We start from the raw sequence: 23,555 nt of genomic DNA, 5'->3' as shown, positions 1-23,555 counted from the left end.
GATGACACTAACCGATTCCGGAACGGTAGCTCTGTAGGCAAAATATAGACATGGCTGGCACCCGTCAACTTGGATTGTTACGTGGCACGTAACTTATATCGTCAGGGAGTGCAGAGTGGCGTACGGATGTGCAGCCCCAAGCAGTGCTAGTTCCACCTGGTTGTAACATGGCGAATGGCTGCTTTTCAGTGATATTGCGTGTTCATCATTTCTCACGCTGATCAAACTCTCACACTGCCATTATGGAATTCCCGGGTCAGTGCAGATGCATGCAACATTCGTCCCAAAAAGTGTGTGTTTTCGGTACCGCCACTCGTGCCATGTAAGGAAATTGGCCCAGTTCCGCTAATACTGCTGCGGTACTGCGACGGCTGTTTCATTTTTTGAGATTAAGCAAAGATGCTCAAACAATCAATCTGCAATGGCAAACTAGTCAAAGTTCACTTTTAATATAATTTAAAACATGGTAAGGGGTTGTATCTAGAACAGGACTGCATTTTCGACGTAGAATTACGAAATTATATTATTCAATCCGCTCGTTAATCACTTCGGATATTATTTTAGAATGCATCGAAGTTTTACAAATTACAGTGCTTTTCATTTATTTGGCTCCGTCCTCACTTTACGATTGAACTGCGCTGCCAACTCGCACCAGACTCTCTCTTTCCCACCCAGATATCGATCACAAAGTATAAACACCTTTGCTCCTATATTCCACTTGAAGTGCTGCTGTATACCTTCTTTGTCAAAGCACACATTGATCCGGATGGCTTCCTATTCTTCGAGGGTTGTAGTGAATGTGGACGAAAATGCACTGCTGATTCGCAATATATTCCATTCTTGAATCGAGCTGTGTGTGTAGATGAGTATGAAACCAACATTAGGCATGATGCTGATTATTGGATCACTTTGACATTTTTATTGGATTCTTTTTGACAACCAATTTGGTTCTATCCGCATGACCCAGGTTTTTCTGAATAATTCATTTTTTCTTCAAATATGATCTTGCAGAAGTCATTCTCTCCAGTGGCATTCGTGTGTTATTACATGCTACGAATCATTACACAATTGCACACTAATTAACAGTAAATAAATATTAGCGTTGCTGATATGCAATATTTTTATATATGATATATCCCTCCACTGTACGAAAGAGTGGGTAAACTGCTCAAAAGAACTAGACAACCTTGGGTGAACGGTTGGTCACTGAACGGTTCATTAAAGTTAACCGTTTTGCTCACTTCTACTACATACTCCTCCATCATCTGTCAAAAGAAAGACAATTCTCGCGTAACTTTTGAAAAGGTCCAATGTCCAAACCAATCGTAGATTTTGTTCCGTGATTTGAGTTTAAAGTTGATTCCAAGGAGCGAAAATGTTACATTGGACGTTTTGACTGCCCGCGTTTGCACATTGGACATATTACGTTGCACGATAATAATTTGAAACTAACTACTAAACAACAATCCAAAAATCAGCATTTCGTTCTAAAGACAGATTATTATTGTTATCACCCGTTGAATCGAACTGAAATCGATAACAACTACTGTGAGAGACAAAAACTCAAAACGACCGAAGTACGACTTCGTGTTGTTTTGACTGCTTTGTTACTTCGGACGTTTCGGGCATCAGAGGAAAGTGGCGTCCGAAGTAACAGCCGGGTGCTTAAAAACCGAATCTGTACATTGGAGATTTTTTGTATCGACGATAAAAAGATGAAGAAAATAGATACGTGAACGATTGCTTTTGTAATGCATTCAATGATTGAAGACTAATAGCGTGCATCCATTAACTCGATTTGTTTACATTTGTTACATAGGACCTTTTCAAAAGTTACGCGAGAATTCATTCCCGCTTGACGCCCGCCGGCAACGATGTTACTCCGATGACAACTCCGAGAAGTGGTGTGGTTTCAAATCACGAATGGCTTATTTATACCAAATAGATTGAAAACGGGCAGAAACGGATGTATGAGTTGCTCGTTTTTAACGGTACGGGAAGGGAAGCATTTGAGTGCAGAACAAATGTGTTGGAAAATGGGAATGCTTCCAGTTTTCATTAATTTGAAACGTTTAGGGATTACAGAATTGTAATGTATAGCGTATCAAACAAATCTCAGAGATTTTCCTATTCAATTGGTATAGAATTCATTCGCTGTGGAAATAGTTATAACCGTTAACTTTATTTCATAAAAACGTGACCTGTTATCTGATTTAGCACTCTTCCTGAAAGACGTAGTTCTACGTCAAAAATGGAAATCCACGCGTCTGTAATATGTTATTTTGTCGAGTGCAGTTTGAGTAATTATTTAATTTTCACTATTCGCCACTCTGTCAAGCTCGCAGAATTCATTGCATTGGAAATATTTGACAAACAGTTTATTCCGCGCGGGATGATGTTTGTAGAGCGAGAAAACGAAGCGAAAATATTCTGACACAGATAAAACAAAACAATGTGGGAAACCCATATGCCATATTATGCTGGTCGACGCGATTCCAAAATTGGCGGAATCAGTGCGGTATATGTGTCATATTAATTCCTGAATTGCTATTTTTCCTATCTGAAATGGATTAATTTTGACATCGAATTGTATCGAATTTGAGAATTTTGAAAACGTAAAACGTTGTTTGTTTTGGATTATTTAAATTTCGTTTTGTGTCACACATCGTATCATGATCGTTTGCTTACACTCACAAAACATTGAACATGTATCAGCGGCGTTTGCAGTTCGGAAGACTATTATTGAACTTTCTTGTTCTTCGCATGAGTGTTTTCAAACTGTCCCAACAGTGTCTGTGAGGGCAGTGCTAATATTATTTTTTTTAAATCAATGAAATTTTCATCACTAATAATTCAAACGATTGTATATTGTGTAAGGAGTAAATTTGCTCGTATGTATATAAAATATCTTCCGATTGCGAATAAGTCTATCTAGCACAAGGTAACCAGCTTCAGCTGGAGTTCAACCTGTGAAATGAAGGTGTACCGAGACAAGAAAGCGACGAAGAAAAAGAACGCTGCGCTAAATAATGTTATTTACGACACAAATGTTTCATTTTATGAAAGAAAAATGCAACGACGAAAAGAAGTTTAGCACTGCAGTCTCTGTGCATATGAGCTTCAGCTTCATTAGTATACGCCTTATTCGACTTTCAGATTGTAAAAGTATTCCCTTACTTGCAGCAGGCAAGCAGCTTATAACAGACACGTATCTCTTTAATTATTCCGCGAGAACTCAAACTGTGATATATATAATGGTTTTCATACACTTTTTCTCTCCATACATGAGCGTAGCGCAAAAATATTTAAATAAAACTCTCGTAAATTCGTGGATTCCAGCGCCTTTGAATATTTTTGCGAGCGTCTTCTTCATCGTTCACCGTCATCCAGCTGTGGGAGGACCTCGATCCAATGCGACCCCAAAACCTGCGTATACAAATTCGTCTCGGCTGTACGCGAAATGCATTTTCAATATGCAGCAGCAGCAGCAGCAGCACATGAAGTGCACAACGAAAGATCACTGACACCGATAAATCCGGGCTGGCTTAAAAGCAATCGCAATTACTTGTATCACGCTCAAAACCTGACTCATCATCTTTTCACATGTAGAATTCTTGATGACATTCTAGAGCACGCTGGGATGATGCTTCTGCTTAATGATGATATTCTCGCACCAGGCGCACGCACGTATTGCTTTTACTACTGTTTTACGCCTGAGAGATTTTATAGTTCCTTGATGGCTTCACCTGTTCCCATCATTCCTGGCAAAGTTCAATAACATGAAGATTCATCCGCACGCGATTTACGCTGTGTTGACAATTCGATACACATCCAAAAGAAATGACAGACAGTTTAATTTATTTTGTGAATAATCAACGCTGGGGTATTAACCGAACATTGCACTTGCCAGCTGTTGTTGCACTTAGTATCCAGAAAAAGGTTAGCTTATGAAGTAAGAATATGAAGATCATATTATAATCCCAACTTGATACTAGTTGAAAGAATAAATAAAAATCGCATTATTTATTCTTTTAAGCTTGTTAATTGTACCAAAATAATTCATCGGATGAGAAACACTCGTATAAAAAATACTATGTGCAATTGAATGCTTGCAACAAACAAGAAAAAAAAACAGGAAAAGTTTGTCTCCACAACGGTAGCTGATAATAGATACGGTGGTGTATATCATCAAATATTGACAACGAACGGTATCAATCGATCATTCCCTTTAATTAAATTATTGTTGTATTTGATTTTGCAATCAAAACTTCGGCCACAATGTGTAAAATGTAACGTTAGCAGCAGCAACAGAACGGCGAGCCATATTTTCGATCGGTCTTGACGATAAATTGTTTGTCTTGAACACATGAAACGGTTGGGATCGAACGTTAGTTATCACTTGTCGATTGACAATGAATGCCGCATAATGCACACCTAAGTCGATAGCTCCATCGGGTTATAAATAATTGCTGGTAATTAGTTTACACATCATTATAGATGAGGAAGCCCGTGCCGTCGGCCGGACGGCAAATGTGCTAGCTGACATTCGGAGAGAGTTGTTCTGTGGGATCCATCCATAGATGCACGTAATTCATCTAACTCAGCAGAAAAGTGGTAGATCAGCGTTGAATTGATATCGCCGTCAATGGCATTCTACTTGAATTCTGCTACGCTACTTTAATAATTGAAGTAAGTTCCGTCACATTCTGCTACCAGAATCGTTGACCAACCCATTCGAATGTCTCATTGCGCAGATTACTGGTTATCGTCAACGTCGAAACCATTTCCCCGTTTCTCCTTCCCCTTGGAAAAACCCTTAGCGCTGCAAAAATTTTCCGAGGGGTGCCTGTTTTAAATTTTCCGAGTCAATCCCACTGAAACATTAAACACACATAGCAGCAAAATGCTGCTGCCGACCAACCACATCACAGCCAGTGATCCAATCTTGGCCCGAAACACGGCAGGCCACTGGCTGTTTGGTAGATAAATATATTTATTTAATCTGAATAAATATTGTAATATGTACATTATAGGCATTAAGATTCATTAAAAATAGCCAAGGGAGGCAAAATCTGACATAGCTTAACGATTGCGCAAGGCCGGCCGGTAAAATTCACAAAAAAGAGAAACAAACGAGGGATGGATGTGTTTGCCGGGGAATAACGGCTTCTAATTGAGCGGAGTGATTTAGTGCACCCTCTGCCGTGAAAGCAACCCGCACGAAGGGTCACCGGGTGATCAGAAGATACGGAAACAAGAGTGTGGCGCATCGGAAGGCAACGGACGAATGATACATTTCCAAGGGTTTCACAGTTTATTGACAGCCATCGTGGGTGGAAATTGTATAAAAGTTAACCCATTTCTAAATATATTCAGAAATCAGTTATACTATTAACCACAATTCGACCCATAACAATCCAATTGCGGATTGCCTCCGATAGGCTCACCTATGCGGGACATTCATTATTAACTTTTTCCGCCAAATAGATCTCACGCAAAAGGACAGTTGAAGTCGCAAATATTCCAAAATAGCAGCAGTCACAGCTTTTGGGCGATTCCAGATTTATCATATAATGTGTTTAGTGCACATTTGATCCATTTAGATAACACTTTTATCCATTCCAAAAAAGGGTGCATAATCCTATTATCTTTTCCCGCAGGCGAAGGGACACAAGATCTCATCAAAACGATACTAGTGTCCCTTGTCGCTGTGCTCAGATTCGCATGCCTAATCGTATTCATAAAATAATCCAGTAACATCCCTATTTTTCTCTTGTCTCTCCTGTCCAGGGGTGGCAAGCGAGCGAGTTCGCGCGAAAATTGTCTTTCATATTTTGTAATGGGGCAATTAACAGAATGTTATACTTTTTTTTTGTTTTTTTCCTCTCTATCTTATTACAGGTGATGCCAGTAATACGAGTATCGGAAGCGGGGAAGGCACAGGGGAGGAGGACGACGACTCGAATGGTAAAAAGAACCAGAAAAAGCGAGGTATATTTCCTAAGGTTGCGACTAATATTCTAAGAGCGTGGCTGTTCCAACATCTAACGGTGAGTCATCCTTTGATTTCTCAATGGTATTTATTCGTTTCATAAACAAAAAAAAGGAAATTTGTTATGGTAGATTGAATTGTATCACTATTTCATCTTTCAAACTCATGGCTGAAAAAATGGCTGAAAAACTCGGAATGCTAATCCAAAATTATTATACTGTAGAAAATACGTACGATGTTAGATTCAAATAACTTCAGTCATTGTAAGTAGAAAGTGCGACAACTTAATTTGGATAATTAGAACATTGATAGGTTTTGACAGTTCTCAATTGATTGGTGGCATTGCTCACGTTAGTGAATTTTCCAGGTGTATGGCACGATTATCGCTATCTCACTCTACCTACCGTCATCGCATATCTCACTATCCCTCTGATGTAAAAGTTCATCATCGACATCACGATATGTCAGATGGTGGTAAATTGGTAATTCGCGATGGTGTCGACGTCTGGTGACGACTTCAAATTAGGGCCATAATTTGTGTCCCAAACTCGTTAGTGTAATCTCTATCAGATTAGAAGACACGAAGCCGGTTTTTAAATTTTAAAATTTAAATGAAAATTTTCACGTCATGTTATTTAATTACCTGAAACACGTATTTCTGACTTTCATTCAACCATATGGTTAAACAATTCCAAAATTGTTGCTGAATTTTTTTCATTATAATATAAAATTGTCTTCATAAACAATTTTCGCAAGATACTATTTCACCAACTGCAAACAATAATGTTTTTAATTCAAGTAGAGTACTAATTTCATATGGAAAAGCTTATTTTCATTCATAATTTTAGTTTTGAAAACGTTCATTCCGACTGCAAATCAGCTATTCGTTGACGCTCCCCTAAACTAGTAAACGAAGCACAATGCCGCCAACGCGGATCGCTGTTTTGAAGAAAATAAATGCTTTTGACGTTTGAGATGTTGGCCTCAAAAACATGGCGGGTGTCATACAGCTGGAATTTTCCATTCGGTACTGTTTCGAACATGTTTCGATATACCAGGGGTATGACTCAAACGTCAAATCACTCATAATGCCAGTGTACCCTATATTGCTGCGGTTCACTGACATTTTGGTTCTGTCAATCACTGTTGTTTACAACTCGGTCCGGTTATATAGTCGAATAGTGGATAACTTTAAACTCCATGTTAAATGTGAACACATCCATGTGAAACCGAAATATGAAAATCGCCCATGCAGTTAGAAATAAAGCAGCGCATTTTCTTTATTTTTACTATCTCCGTGATTTCAACGATTTCAATCCTCGCAAATGATATGTTGGTAAACAAATGACGCCATATTGATTTTGATTTTTGGTAGCCTATATTCAATTGATGTCTAACCCCTGCGATATACCGTAGTAGGCAAAGTATATTTTGATTGGTATACAGAAAAGCTATATCGTCATTAATTACACTTAATATGTAAATTATACGGAAGAAACAAAGCTTTTAAGCTAAAATACCCATAATATCATAAAATATTTTAATGGATGAAAATTGTATTGTGAAGTGTTTCCATTTTTTCAGTGGTCGTGACAGTGGTTACCTTATGTCTCATTCTGAATCCGTAGTTTTACCAGCGGAATCTGTGGCACTGTTAACTTTGAAAATATAATTTTTGTATCGTTGAAATAATCTGCATTTGCTTATTCCAATGAGATGAGTTAGTAAAAAACACACGAAAATATCACTCTTATTCGTTTTCTCCCACGTGAATCCACGAATATTTACTGTATACTGTCGCATTATATTAGGAATTTTGATTATAACTACGCATTATAATAAATTCAAGTTGTGAAATCATAGCGATCAAACTCATGCATTTCAACGTTCACTCGTGTTCCTATCACACTGATATACAGCTAACTTGGCTGGTAGGGCAACCCAGTTATCGAATTCCACTCGTTAGCTGGACTGATATGTCAAACGTTAAATAAAACTGAGAAGAACTTCAATGAATGAGGTGTTTGATTGGCACTGAAAATAACTTTTATTATTGCTTACAGTGTTGACAGACAGTAGAGTGAATAATTCGCGTAGATCGCTGATTTCTGTAGAATCACCGTATTTCAGACAGAAGTTTTCGTGCGCTCTCTGGAGCGACTCTAAGAGACGACCCTACATCTGTCAGCACAATTTTAAAAAGGCCGACTTTTGTATCATCTGTGATGTTTTGAATGAAATCAAGTGGGACGAAATTTTAGATAACGACGGCACTAATAGTGTAGTGCAGACGTTTCTTAATATGCTGGCCTACGTCATTGATCGACACGTTCCGAAAAAGTTTCATACCACCGCTAAAAGACCACTCTGACAAACTTTGGAGTTTCATCACCTTAAATCACGAAAAAGAGCTGCCCTGAGAAGATTTTCAATGCAACAAACTACATTGTCAAAGATCTCGTATCAGCATATAAACAGCGTTTACCACAAGATCGGTCGAATTTGCTTTAGACGATATCATCGTATTCTGCAGTACAATTTTAGAAGAAAACCGAAATAGTTTTGGCGATATGTCAACAAACAGCGAAAAGAGAATGGATTACCTTCTACAATGTCGTACGAAGGCTAGTTCAGATACGGAAGAGGTATGTATTTTATTCTCGAGAAAGTTCCCTATTGTGTTTCTGCGCTCACTATCTGCAGCGCAACTTGCTTATGCTGCCAGGAATCCTTCATTGAGCTACACCAACGCCGCTAAACTAAAATCCTCTGTTAGTCCAGGCCCAGATGGTGTTCCATCTTTGTTTATGAAAAGGTGCATAGACAGTTTAACGACTCCACTGTTACATCTCTTCCGGCTTTATTTGACTTCTGGAACTTTTCCTGAGCTTTGGAAAACGGTCGAAATGATTCCGGTGCACAAGAAAGGTGATAGACGGAACGTCGATAACTATCGCAGTATTTCATCCCTTTGTGCTGTTTCTCAACCCTTCGAATTAGTTGTGATGGGACCCGTCTTCTACTATTGCAAACAGTACATAAGCTATGACCAGCATGGATTTATGTCGAAACGCTCAATATCGTCGAAGCTGTTAGTATTTTCTAATTACGTAGTGGAAAGTTTGTCACGAAATAGCCAAACCGATGCCATCTACACAGACTTGACTGCTGCATTCGACAAAGTTTAATCGTGACATCGCGAACGTAAAACTGGAAAAAGCTCGAATTCACAGGAAGGTTCATAAATTGGTTCAAACCCTATCTTAAAGAACGGAAGCTTCGCGTTACCATTGGTAATAGCAGCTCCAACTATTTTCTGCAGCTTCCGATATGCCCCAAGGAAGCCTCCTCGGACCCCTGATCTTCCAAATCTACTTCAACGACATTTGCTTGGCGTTAGAAGGACCTCATGTTTAATTTGCGTATGATTTGGAAATCTATTGCCGTATCAGTTCTGTAGCCGACTGCCGGTTTCTTCAACGACAGCTGGATATTGTAGCCGAATGGTGCGCCACGAACTGTATGATCATAAATCCAATGAAAAATTTCCCATTAACGTTAGAATGGTGACAGTTGGGGACAATTTGGCAATTTGATATTTTCCGCAAACCACTGGAGAATAGATTTGGAGTAACAAGCCGTTGCCAAATCTGGCCAAAATAGAGAAGGCAGGTCATGCTTTATACACAATGGAAGCAATCCCGTCTTCAAGTATTCGTCCAAAAAAATTCAAGAATTTGTGAGCTCTTCTGTGAGAAAAGTAGAAACGTGTTTTGGCACGATGTTTCTATTCCCGAGTTTGTTTTGGGTACATTCTACTTCCTGTAGGTTTTTCAAATCATATCTCTTCTCATTTTTTGGTCAATTTCTTGGCCAAGTTATGAATAGAGGCAGATTGATACTTACTATATTCAGCTTCCAATTCGATCCGCGGCAACTTGAATACGACTTTGCAAACATAGAAAAATGACCTGCTATTGACGTGGGACTACGTCTAACCGGAATATATGGGGGGTAAAATGAAAACATAAACACTGAACATGCAGGAAAAAATGCAAGATTTCGAATGCTTATAACTCGAACATTTTCTACTGGATCGGAAAGATGTTTACATCAATTGATAGGGAATATTTCTACGCATCTATCGCAATTAATAAAATGTCATTTTTCATTAGATAAATAATTGAATAACTGTAAAATGTTAAACGTTATCTAAACGCCCTAACTGCCTCGTTTTGATTGGCCCGATTTACGGTTTCCCCAACACAGACTTCAAAACCAAGCAGCGTTGGGGAAATTGGAATTGAAAATACATGAAAGTAGGGGGACTTTTGTTCTCTCCGAAATATGTTCCCTAACACAGACTTCAAAACCAAGCAGCATTGGCGAAACCGACATTGCAAATACATGAAAGTAGGGGCAGCTTTTGTTCCCACCGAAATGCGTTTCTCTAACACAGACTTCAAGTTCATGGAGCGTGGGGAAGTTGGCATTGCAAATACATGCAATTCGCGGGCATTTTTGTTCCGACTGAAATGTGTTTCCCTACCACAGACTTCTAATCCATGGAGCGAGGGAAAATTGGCATTGCTAATACATGCAAGTCGAGGGCAATTTGTTCTGACTAAAATATGTTTCCCCAACACAGGCTTCAGAACCAAGGTGTCTAGGAAAATTGGGATTGCAAATTCATGCAGGTCGGGAGTATTTTTGTTCCAACTGAAATCTGATTACCTTTAAAGACTTCTAAACCAAGGTGTCTGGGGAAATCGGCATTGCAAATACATGCAAACTGCGAGTACTTTTATACTCGTTTGCCTTTGTGCAGACTCGAATGCGTTTCCCTAACACGGTCTCCTAAACTTAGGTACCTGGTAAGATCGTGCAGGGGGGTCTCCGTAGCCACAATGGTTGCGCGTTCGCTTAGTAAGCGATCGATCGTGAGTTCAAAACTCAGGGCCCTCATTGACCATCTTTGTGTTGTTACAGAATACCTACGTCCACGACAATCATCAGCGATGGAGATCGATCCACGGTCGAAATAAGATCGATTCATCCATACAACTGCTCTGCTCTGCAAGACACATCGGGCTGCTGTTCTATAAATAACTCAACAATGATCAATCAACTGTCTCCGCTGTCCGGTCTAACTGGATAATGGAAGAACAGATAGAAAACTCTTACGCCTAAATGGCTATTGTGTGAATGTACCATATGTAATGGTATAGAAGGAATACTGGCGAATGGCAACTGTGTGTAATGTGCTAATTATAGATATGATAATCATGTGACATGTACACGATTAAAATTCGGCTCTGTTACAGCTAAAATACTAATGAGCCTCAAATAAATAAATGGGATAAAAAAAAAGATCGTGCAGACACTAGATACATGGCATTTGTTCAAACATTTTACTCACAACGCAAATATATTGAATTCAATTGAATTCGGAAATTGTTTCATTCAATCAAAAATTCAATCAATACATACAAATGATTACTAAGCTAAGGTAGTCCCACGTCAACCTTGCGGTTATATCATAGATATAACCCACCCATTTTTTTTTTCCTATTTATCTATTCATTTACTAGCTGACCTGGCGAACTTCGTCCCGCCCAAAATTTTTGTTTTAATATGATTTCTTTAGAACAAATTTCAAAACTATTTCTCATCATAACATTGTTCTATGGGCAGAATACAACAAAATGAAGATGGCCTGACGTTGAGGATCGTTTATTGGTATATGCAGAAAAAGATCCGCACAATCGATTTTTTCACTGATGTCGAATACAATCAGTCTTTGCATCTTCAATCGCCTTGCCGTGAGTAGTTCTAAGTCGATTAGACGACAACGTTCCGAAGAATGGGGAAGTTGGGCGGGGTCATTCCACGGGAGACCCCGCGATGCAAAGCGAACGAAACATCTTGTACACGGTCAATACGTACAATCTCGGAAACGTGGTATGGGGCCCAGACCGGTGAAGCGTACTCTAAGTTGGTCCTCATTAAACCACAGTACAAAGTTTTTATTGCATATACGTCGTGGAACTGCAACGCGTTCCGTCGTATAAATTCCAGGATAGAGAATGCTTTGGAGGTGGTAGCAGAGATCGTTGAAACGTAACTTAGAGTCCATGGTAACACCCAAGTCACTACACTCAAGAATATACTCGACCCAAGGAAAAAGTGTCGAAGTTATACTGGTAGCTTCGGTAAAAGGTATCACTTTGCACTTACTTATGTTCACAAACATGCCGTTGTCTTTGCACCACTGCGCTAGAGAATCGATATCGGCCTTCAAGCTGCAGCAGTCCGAAGCTGAATTGATGACACGGAAAATTTTAAGGTCGTCGGCAAACAATAGTTTTATAGTTTAGATATTTGTAGGCACAAATAATCAATAAAGGTTACGAATATCAATGGCCCTAGCACACTCCCTTGGGGAACTCCGGACGCTACCTCTAATGTTGTGGATCGTGCTGAATTCACCTCAACTAAAGCTTTCCTGCCGGTCAAGTAAGACATCAACTAATCGGATACCCAAACAGGAAAACTCATATGCTTTATTTTCTTCACCACAAAAATATGTGGAACAGTATCAAATGTTTTTGAGAAATCTATATAAACAGAGTCCACTTGGTTCCTGCGTTCAACTTCACGAAAGAGCACGTTGATATAGCATAATAAATTGTGGAACGATGGGGTTAAATTTCATGCTGGAATTGAGATATCATCGGTTTCGGTCAACGACTTCATCAGGTAGTTACCGTATTCGACAACTTGTAGCTCCCGATTATTAGATGTTTGTTCTCTAACGAATTACCAGAACGTCGAAGGGTTCCGTTTTTAAAAGATTGAAATCTTTGCTGTTAGGCCTTGTAGTTGTTCTCTACAAGAACCGTATAACATGTCGCCACGAGGCGAAGAGATTCACGATTTTCGTTTGAACTATGAAGAATTGTTTGTGTGCTTTACGCAGTTTATTTCGCAGCCTTCGCAACTCTGCAGTCCACTAAGGCTTCCTGGGGTCCTTATTAATAGAATGGTGGCGGCAGTTCAAAGAAATCAGTCTTGGTATCGACTGGAATATACACACAGCTATGCATGTCCATTTGTAGTTCGAATGGTAGGTGGTATGGATCTACTGGAGCGTTTGTGAAAACCAAATCAATTAGTCTGCCATTGATTTATGGAAAAGCGTCGTCTCAGAGTTTGGTCGAAAGTAGATACCGAGGATATACAAATATCGGTTGGGTAGTTTCACACAAACTCATGTGTACTGCAGTGTACTGCAGTGCTCATGTGTACTGCAGTGAGATATCGAAACCTCGGTACAGTGCAGTGTGGATTTCACTGCGAAAGCACTCCACCACCTTTTGCGAAGCGTGTAAGCTGTAAGCGTGAAGTTTTAGTGCGAAGGCCTTTGACATTTTGATAATAAATGGAGAAAAAGTGTTGATGAGGTATAGGATCGTTCGGTTGTGTCGATGCGTTTGTCAGACGCTGGTGGCCCGAAGATGGCGATGAGCCAGAAGCAGTATTCCGAAAAACACTTACACATGTCCACGCGATGTGAAAATTCCATGTTTTTGTTTGAATTCGAACATGATTCTCGCTAGTGTTGAGTGTCTATCCCCAACACGAACAATGATACACAAACATAGACATGTGAAAACAAACACGATGTTTATAATTCAAGAACATCATGTACAAACATATCACCCGATGTCGCAGTATTCATTGCTTTCGTTTCGTTTCTTTTCATACACGGAAAGAAATTATTCATCCCCAAAACATTTCTTCGTAGAATACTTTTTCACAGAAACGAACTTGAAATTTAGTTCGCATTTCAAAAATTGCACGAACTAAGAGGCTATAAGTTCATGCACCCAAATATATATTTTTATTAAGGCTCATATGGCGTCAGCCTAACGGGGCCGGGAGTTCAATATTTTGACAATGTTTGCTTACAACTATGTTAGTAATATGTAACCGATTACTCGCGGTTGGCTCGAGGTTAGTATTACAAGTGTTCTCATAATTGGGATGTTGCAGTCTTCAGTGCTCTGTACGTGTGCCCGACATGGGATACTTCCTATTGGGATGCAGCTGACCGTTAATCAGCAACGACCCCCTAGTCTGCACCCCATATCTAGCGTGGTGCGTCTTTTTCGACTCGAGGAATCCAGGATAGAATGATCACTAGCCGGCGCAATCATCAGCTCGTGTAGAGTTGTCATGAGCGGTACAACCTTTGGCTCTTGTTGAATCATCAGTGGAGTGTGTGTATGTATTGCCGCGACTAAGTAAAAGTTTATAGATCGTTCATGCACATTTTGCAAGTCTGATTAAATAATCCTTGGTTTCGTTCAAGGAAAACTTTCTCCGAATAGAAAGAAGCTTTCTATTTTTTTTGCGTACATGTTGGCAATTAAAGTCTGGGGAGCCGACTGCATAGCGGGCGACGTCGTACAAATGCTGAGAAATTTCAGCGGCTAAAACACACCATTAATTTCTCGATGTTATCACAAACTGAATGAAGGAAAAAACTAAAAGCTACACTTACACTGCACTACATATGCTATGTGTGCATGCGATTGCATCATCCTTTCTTCTCCTCTTCTCCGCTCGTTTTATAGCTCGGGTCGCGATCGTCGCGAACAAGCAGTATTAGCCATTCCATTTGTATTCAAAGATCCAGCCAAAATTGTTGCTCCCGTGGTCGAGTGGTTAGCGTCACGCCTAACATGTCACTGCTGAATAATTCAATTTTAGTACTTGTTCAAATAGCTAATAATAGCGAATGTTACATGAATATAAATGCGTGCACTAAATAATGATATTAATTGTAAAAAACTCTGATATCAATCGACGTTTATTTTGTTCAGAACAGATAAAGAGGTTTATTTTATTATAGGAAAGCATTTTTTTCCATGTCAACATACCAACACACCACGCGTTGAATGGTGGTGGTGTGGTGTCCGATTCGTTTCTTCTACTCTACGCACTGCCGGTGCTTGGGGCGAAAATGCAAGAGAAACTGTACACCATGTTCGAACATCATGTGAAACATTGGGATTAAACATCGTATGTCCAAACATACCACGAATACAAACATGTCATATTTTCTAACATAGGTACGAAAAAATCATGTTTGTACTCAAACACAAAACTGTGAACAGCAGCGTGGACATGTTTATTCCAGACGCAGTGTTTTTTGTGAAACATGGAAGACTGGCCATAAGTGTTTCGCATTTCAGGCACCGGATTGTTAGGAATGAATGTGCACTTGCCTGCACTTATGAGTTGGATGCCAGCTGCCCCGCACTCGAGCAAAGGACTGGGACGGCTGGATGCTGCTGACAGCAATGGCTCGACTGTGACGAGAGAGTCAAAGGCATCCATAGAGCTTGCAGTTGTGCGTCCCGGTTGACTGGATTGTAAAGCATACGTGGGTAGTAAACTAGGAATGACATATGTTGCCGAGAAAGAATTGCTTTAATCAAAACTATACTTGCCTGAGTAAGAAGCTTGGAGAACTCCAATCCAGATTTAATCGCAGGAGCGAGATGGCTACTGAGCGTAACTGAACTGGTTCGACTGCGGATTGGGGGCCTCCTTCGTGCTTGGTCGTATGCATTCCGGCGAATTAGTTGATTCAGGTAGTTGGTTGAATGAAGAGTATTTTGGTTGCTGCTTCACAATCTGCTATTTTATGATTGAACTCGCAGCATTTGTAACACCTTCTGACCATCAACCACTCGGCATCGGTTCCACCCGCACTTCAGTTTTGCAAGTTGTATTACATTGGGAAACGTCTCGGGGTCCAGCTATTGCGGTGTAGTTGTTGTATCTCTTCTTCAGATTACAGTGAGTCTGGCGCAATTTGAAATGTTTCAATATTGCAAAAACATCATGTTGGTTAATCAGTTTACACTTTAGTTCGCTTTCGTCGTATTTTTGTGTTTGCAATCGCGCAGGATTTCACCGAAAAGCTACTACTTCCGCGATTTTGACTGCTCTTTCATATAAAGAATGTAAGTTACAAGTTTACCATTAAATCGTGAGTTTTTCCAACATATTTTTGTATCTTCCATTCTGAACTTCATTTTCTTTACAATTGATGACGACACCAATGTTTGTTCACCAGTAAAAATATAAGGAGCCTACTGCTCTACCCCACCCCATACGTATACTTCAGCTCTGTACAGTCTGTCAAAAGTATAAAATTTGTCAGTTTCACGATCGGATATCTCCACAATAACACTTTCAAACAGAAGGAAATGAACCGAATTAATTTTGTGGCTTAACTTCTCGTTGCTTCATCTATGGTCAGCACATGTCCCATCTTCTTGCCAGAAAAGAAAATAATTTTACTTTTCACTAGTTTGCGAAATGTGTTTTATCCAAATCATCTACCGGTAATTACTGTCACGTGGCAGTTTTTTACATCGGGGGATTAAAAGAGAGCCAAAGCGATAAGCTGCATGTCGTAGGGAGGGCGCGTACCATCCCAATATCCGTGCGTAGATCTATAAAAGGAAAAGAGAGTAGATAGTCTCATCTGACACAAAGTGGAATGTTAGATCAAGGGACACCCGGAGAAAATGGCACACCGAAACTGTTGTGTTTATCTATCGTCCTCTATCGTGGCTATCTATCTGAATGTACATAAATTTATAATGTGAATGATTCCAGAAAGAAGAAAATACAACAACGCCGGGGACAAAACGGGAGAACGAAGTTTTCTACTTTTGTCGTGTTGCAATTTCATTAAATTCTAACACCCTCGATAAATCACTCAGACATCCACTTGCTACCTTTCCCATTCCGTCATTTAAAGAGTAAATGCTTTCCATTCTGATACTGTCACTACCGCCGACGCCGCCGCCGTTTGTGTGTGATGCATAGAAATACATAGATCTGGCGTTTCCTGATTCTTTTGTCTTAAATCTAGCGGAAATGAAGTCAATTTAGCTTACTGCTGACAAGCTGGATGCACCGTGATTAAATGTCATTTTTAAACGATTCTGCATAGAAAATAGAATGCTTAAAATAGTGTTCAAGACAAACACATATTACAAGCAAAAGCTTAAATGTCCCGCGACGGTAATGATAATCATCTTTTTTTTTCGTTTGTCATCTGAGATGTTCGAGTCAAGTGCAACTCGGGAACGCAGCGAAAGGCTTAACTCGTTGTATCGCCTATTGTGGAAAAGTAAGACGTAGGGCCCACTGCATTCTTGGAATGAAATGAAATTATTTAAAGAAAGCAAAGTAATACAGCGGAAGAATTTTTATACTTGCTTTTTCCTCTTCTCAATCTTCAATCCCTTTCGATGCATGAGGGGTTTCATTGAAGCGAGATGCTGCTACAGGTCGTGAGATAGAATTTAGGAATGATCTCCTGTGGTTTAGTATACGAAAATTTATTTCGAAAACCGATCTTTGATCTAAACCGATACACAGGTCCATCGCGGGGGAACTTGAATTCTTTTTGGGCCTTTCTTGAAGCGCTGTGATGCAGTGAATATATGTGTATAAAAGCGTGCCCGCGGTTAAAGCACCATCGATATGTAAGCGCGGACAGACAAAGCCAATGTCAGAGCAGCAGATGCCAAATTTAATCTCCTCAGGTGCTGCAGCACGGTATTTAATGAGAAAAAGATCCAACTTGTCGTACATAAGAGCCGATCGAAGAAGAAGAATCGAAGTTTATTTATGAAGAAATTGTATTCTTCATAAAAAATATGTTTATAAATCTGCAAGTATAACATAACTACTCACATACATACGATACATACGATGCCTTTGTGCATCACAAGAAAAAGAAATAATGGTAGCTGTACATGTATTATTCAATATTTTTGTAATATAAGAAAAAACGGCTCTCAGTAAAACATTTCGCAAAGAAAATGATGCTCGAAATAACGGTGAAAGGTACCTTAAACGGTTTTGTTAATTAGCCTCGCACCAGCTCAATGTAATATGTCGACTCAAGCAGTCTCCCGATTAATGGAATCAATTGGTCAGCGGAACAAATTAAGCAAATCATAGTGTATTGTTCCATGCCAACAATGGTGTTCCATCGTTCAAAAAATCAATATCAATGACTTGCAGGGAACAAAACAAAATGCACGAAGGTCTTCTCGCCCGGGAAGCAAGTGCGCGCTTACAGACTGACAAGACGGCATGACCTAAAACTCTTCGGCATATCAATGAACACATTACAATAAATCGCAGAAAATAACAAACAGACCATCAACAAAAGGGTGATTTAACCACATTTTTGCATTATGTGCGCGCATACTTGGCAAATAATTTGCATTTTATAAATATAAATGTCTCAAATTATTTGTCATTTTGTATTGACATTCAAAATAAGATAAGATTATCGCGTAAGCGCACACATGCATTTTTATGGCAAATATTGTTCCGAAGACCGATCAACGTAACGTAACTGTCGAAACCAATAAAGAAACGATTCAAACTGCAGAAATAAAGAAATAAATGCAAGAATACCTACACAAATACGGTTAAATAAACAATATTTCGTATTTGCACTTACGCTCTTTTTAGCGCACAGAATCACGATATAAGTGTACACTTTACAGGAGGAAAAGGTTTTGTAAAAACAGGAAAAAAAACTCTCGCTTTGCAAATGGCAGCATCATGAAAGGAGACATACTGAGTACTTACTTATTTTCCCTGCTTCCGAATCGGAGTGGCGAATGGGAGCACCAGCGATGCCACCTTCTTGTTCTACTCCTTGCAAGTTTGAGCGACGACTCATAAATAATGTAAATAAATATTGTTTCCTTATCAGCCGGTGGCAATTTCTCGGTAAAGTGCAAACACGAAAATTGGAATCGATGTTAACTAATGATCGGCTTGTCCTTTGGTTTCGCGTTCATAGGGAGCCGCGGTCCCGCTAATAATTAATTTTCAGTGGGCTAGGAATGTGCTGCTGTTGGTGTTCTGGGAACATCGATTAGCTGAAGCTGGCGGTTGACACGTTTTTGATACGTTCCAATCCGTAATATGTGTGAAGGAATAATGTCTATCATTTTAATCATTTCCAATGATTACGAAATTCAACGGACTCCTAAAGATTGTATCCTTTTCACGTTCAAGAATTACGTTTAAAGGTTGTTTCGGCCATTTAATTGGGCTTTAACAGAAGAACAAATCCCGCAAACAATTTTCTTATATTTTGAAACCATAGGGATGGGGAATGCGACTGCTTAATTTTCTTTCTATTATATAACGGAAAAAACTGAAACAGTTGTTCGTGAACCTTATTTCACCACATTTGGAACTAAAAACCCCACTACACGACCAATTACTATGCATAAAGTTCCGCCTAATATCTGCTGTTGGATCCAATGCAGCAGCAAACTACGAACGAGAGAGACAGAGCGCTCCCAGCAGGATGTTTGACCCCCACAATGTTTACATGCCGATTACACAGCGGTCACGCTCGGCTCTCAATTTATCTGTTTTTTCATGCCTTGTCCAAACCTCAATTTGATTTTTTACCATTCTTGTCGTTGAGGAACGGTATCACAATTGTTAGCAAACGTGTTTGTTGTGATGTATTTGACTCTCAAAATTAATTATGTTCACCAATTGATAACGAACGCTAATGCGATAGTAGATCATGCAGAATGCAAACTTGTTTTGAATGTTTTGAATTTAAATTTCATTCCCAAGTACAGATTTTATTTTCGTTTCTTATCTTGGATGCCACTATCGTTCCAGTGGAACTTTTACCTTCTCAACGTAGCATTACTTGCGTCATTTTTATTAGTAGTACTTGGCTGAGATTTCTATGCCGAATAACACGCCTTGAATGTACTCTGGAGTGGCAAGCTCTAGAATACGCGTGACCTTAGTGCAAGTCGGAAGAATTTTCTTTGACGAAAATTCCCCCGGCCAGATCGGGAATCGAACCCGAACCCCCGGCATGATAGTGTTGGACGCAAACCACTTGGCCACGGGTGCACTGTCGTTTCTTATACTGGGTCTAAATTGTTTGTTTTCATCTCAATCTTAATAACAAAGTTGTTCTATGTATTGTCATGTTTGCTATCTATTACTATCTATTAATTCTTTTCAGCATTTTTCGTCATGCTTAGCAGAATTTCTTTGAACATTTCTGCAGCCTTCTGCTTGAACTTTCGAGACTATAATCCCTGTCTCACTCAGACCAGAATTTTTCCAAATCTTCCAAACATTTGTGATACCAAATCAACCATTAATCAGCTAATAACTGAAAGCTGCTATGCAGTGGTATTTTGTCAATGATGTGAGGATACTTGTTACCTTAACTTTCCATTACGAATTACTCTATTGGGATCCTTCCGATTACATCCATATATGATTCGAATTTTGCTGATTCAACATACCACAGAGGTAAACAGAAGGTAAACACATGTCGCCAATCTGTCAAGAACTGTCATAGTATATTATTCTTTCAATTCCATTTTCCACATTGAGATGGTGTTGTTTGTATTTAAGCGGAAACGGTCTCCATCTGTCCTCCTAGTAAGATAGCATTCAAGTCAAAATACCTTTTCTAAAAACCTGAAGTGTGATGTCCAAAACACTACCGCATTGTTAACGTAGGATTATGAAATTGAAGCCAACGAGAGCGAATACTATAGAAAAATATGACTAAAGAGTACTTAATTTTTTAGTACCAGAACCAATAACATCGGAATTGTTCGCAGCTTGCTTGGATGGTCGGTTACGATAACGCCACGATACCCGCTTTTGTGGTGCTTGTTAAGGAAACACATACCGGCCTGCACAAATACAAGCGAGTTCAAAAGTTTAGTTATCCTTCAGCTCCATTTTTGGCATGTATGCCAGTGGTTTGTAGAGATGGTGCCTGGCAAACTGAAGTCGTTTTTTTGTTGGTGTTGCTGATCATTAGTCGCTTTTTGGGAAAGAAGCTCTTCTGGTCCCGTTCCACCAAACGTTGTCCAACGGTGCGATTAGAAAGGACAAGATCCAACCTGTTTTTAATCGCCCGAATGATCGTTCGTGTCTTTTTCTTCACTTCACGGGTGATTAGCGTATCTGTTTTTGCATTTGTCTTACGTTTCGGTCCTCTTCCCGGTCGATCTGCCACGCTGCCGAACATTTGATGCTTCCAAATGGCCAGCTGCCCCCACTATCCATACCTTCCAGCAATGTTTCGTTGAGATTTCTTACGCGGGAAATCACGCACAAACAAATTTCGGCCCTGTGTTGAGATTTGCTTTCCACCCATTTTCCTGAAGCCCAAATATACAAAAATACTTCACTACGCACGAAAAGTTGACTAAACAGTTCCGAAAATAATATTAGTGTCAGATGCAAACAACCAGCTGTCAAAACCGAGGGGTGCATCGATAAACAAAACACGGTAAAACAAATTTACGCAAGTTTGATTTGTCATACCCTAAAAGTACCCATTAGGGACAAAAGTCATATTTTTGTTTTGGAACACTTTGATTTCAAATGGGGTGGATTTTTTTCTGTACCCATAACTGTAGCTGACCTTACTGCTTACCTAGCAGTGTAGGGCCGGGTGGCTCGTGTTGCTTCAAGGAGTCATCTTCATTTAACTCGATTCTGAATTGCCGAATTTCAATCGTGTACATGTCACATGTATATCATATATATAATTAGCACATTACACAGTTGCCATTTTTCGGCGTAAAAGTATTTCCCTTCTATACCATTGCATATGGTACACATTTACACAGAAGCCATTTAGGCGTAAGAGTTTTCCTGCTGTTCTTCCATTATCCAGTTAGACCGTACAGCAGAGGCATTTGATTGATCATTGTTGAGTTATTTATAGAATAGCAGCCCGATGTGTCTTGCAGAGCAGAGCAGTTGTATGGATGAATCGATCTTATTTCGACCGTGGAACGATCTCCATCGCTGATAATTGTTGCGTGGACGTAGGTATTCTGTAACAACACAAAGATGGTCAATGAGGACCCTGAGTTTTTGGACTCACGATCGATCGCTTACTAAGCGAACGCGCAACCAATGTGGCTACGGAGACACCCTGTTAAAATTGTTAGTTGTGATGAAAATCGGACTCTTCCGGCCACAGCAGAACTTGTTCGTAAAAACAAATTTTGTATCTCCGCGGCCCCTGGCGGCATAAAACTTCTGTCCCGGAAGCTACTTGAAGTCTTGTCATTTCCTTTATGCTTTTTGGTTTATTAGAGCCCGATACTTGAACCGATATTAAGTGGTGACCCGAGTCGATAGAAGCATCTCAGTAGCCGCTTCACCTCAATCCTCGGGAAACCGAAGTTCACGCATCGTTGGCCGTCGTCATTCGTCTCGGTGCACAAACTGTCCTGTGCTGATCACCAATTTGCCAAAACTTTAACCAGGACTGCTGAAATGATGAGTGTCGACAAGTTCTTTAGCTCTTTGGTGGGCTTGGCGATCAGCTGCTCTTCTGGTCACGAAATCATTCGAGTAGACTCTCCGTTTGAGGTTCGCCCAAAAATCGGTCTATCGGTCGCACCTGGGTGGGACGTCTTCGGTACAACATTCATCTTTAGCAGGTCCATCTTCTCCAGTGATCACAGTGACCAACTTCTGCTTCTGATTCTGCTGAATTTTACGGTCACGCAGCACCGTTGGGCGACCTCGCGATTTCCAACTCCTTTACTCCGGAGTGGAGCTGGCAGTACGAACAAAGCATCGAGCGATAGGGGCGTCGAAACATTTTTGTTGAATGTTTTGTTAACGTAGGATTTAATGAATATTGGATTATGTTCTGACGTAGTACTACGTCTTTCATTAAGGGTGCCAAACAGAAAACAGGTCACGTTTTTATGGAATAATGTAAACGTTAATAACTATTTTTGCTTTTTGCTGACTATTTGCATACCAATTGAATCGAAAATTCTCTAAGACATGTTTCATGTGATGTGCTATACATTACAATCCCAGAGTCTGGAAATGGTTTAAGTTGATGAAAATTGGAAACATACTTATTTTCCCACACATAACGGAAGCCATAACGAAAAGAGAATATTTGCAACGTAAACTCCACCCTTGCACAGTAATTACGCTGTCGCTAGCGTACAATATCACATCCCATCTGAGGAAAAATTTCACTTCTCGTTTGGTGGTCATCCAAGCAACATCGTTGCCGGCGAGCGTCGAGCGGGAATGAATAGTCTTTCTCATTCTGCTTATGTTGTATCATCTTCGTTTCTCATCGAGCTGTAGACGCGAGCGAATATTTTACTCGCTGTGCATCTGGCGTTGTGATCGACACATCGTGCCGAGCCATGGCAAAGATGGCTAACTCATAATGTGTTTTCGCCACATTATGTAGGGAAAAATCAAGCTGGGCCATCATCGTCGGCTCACAAGGAAAATGTTCGTTCTGCTGGAATGCTATGTATGATATAGTTTCGCGTTCTACGCCAATAACACTAACAAAAGAGTTTATTTTGATAAGAGTGCTAATAGATTATAGGCTGCGTATGTTGCTGTGTACGTTTGAATAGCGCACCTTCCCTACTTTTTTGTTTCC

General features: G+C 39.9%; 1 protein-coding gene across 2 annotated transcripts in view; it reads left to right on the top strand.

The window, feature by feature from the left end:
* LOC129765862 (homeobox protein homothorax-like) overlaps nt 1–23,555 on the top strand; it is a 191,980-nt gene that overhangs the window by 65,302 nt on the left and 103,123 nt on the right. For both annotated transcript variants that reach the window (XM_055766309.1, XM_055766303.1), the window contains exon 3: nt 5,902–6,050. In XM_055766309.1, coding sequence (XP_055622284.1) covers nt 5,902–6,050 — 149 coding nt within the window. The remainder of the gene's footprint in view (nt 1–5,901; nt 6,051–23,555) is intronic.

Source organism: Toxorhynchites rutilus, chromosome 1, assembly GCF_029784135.1.
Source record: "Toxorhynchites rutilus septentrionalis strain SRP chromosome 1, ASM2978413v1, whole genome shotgun sequence".
Classification (NCBI taxonomy): domain Eukaryota; kingdom Metazoa; phylum Arthropoda; class Insecta; order Diptera; family Culicidae; genus Toxorhynchites; species Toxorhynchites rutilus.
The sequence above is the reverse complement of the archived record's forward strand: the minus strand, read 5'-3'. Positions and strand labels throughout refer to the sequence as shown.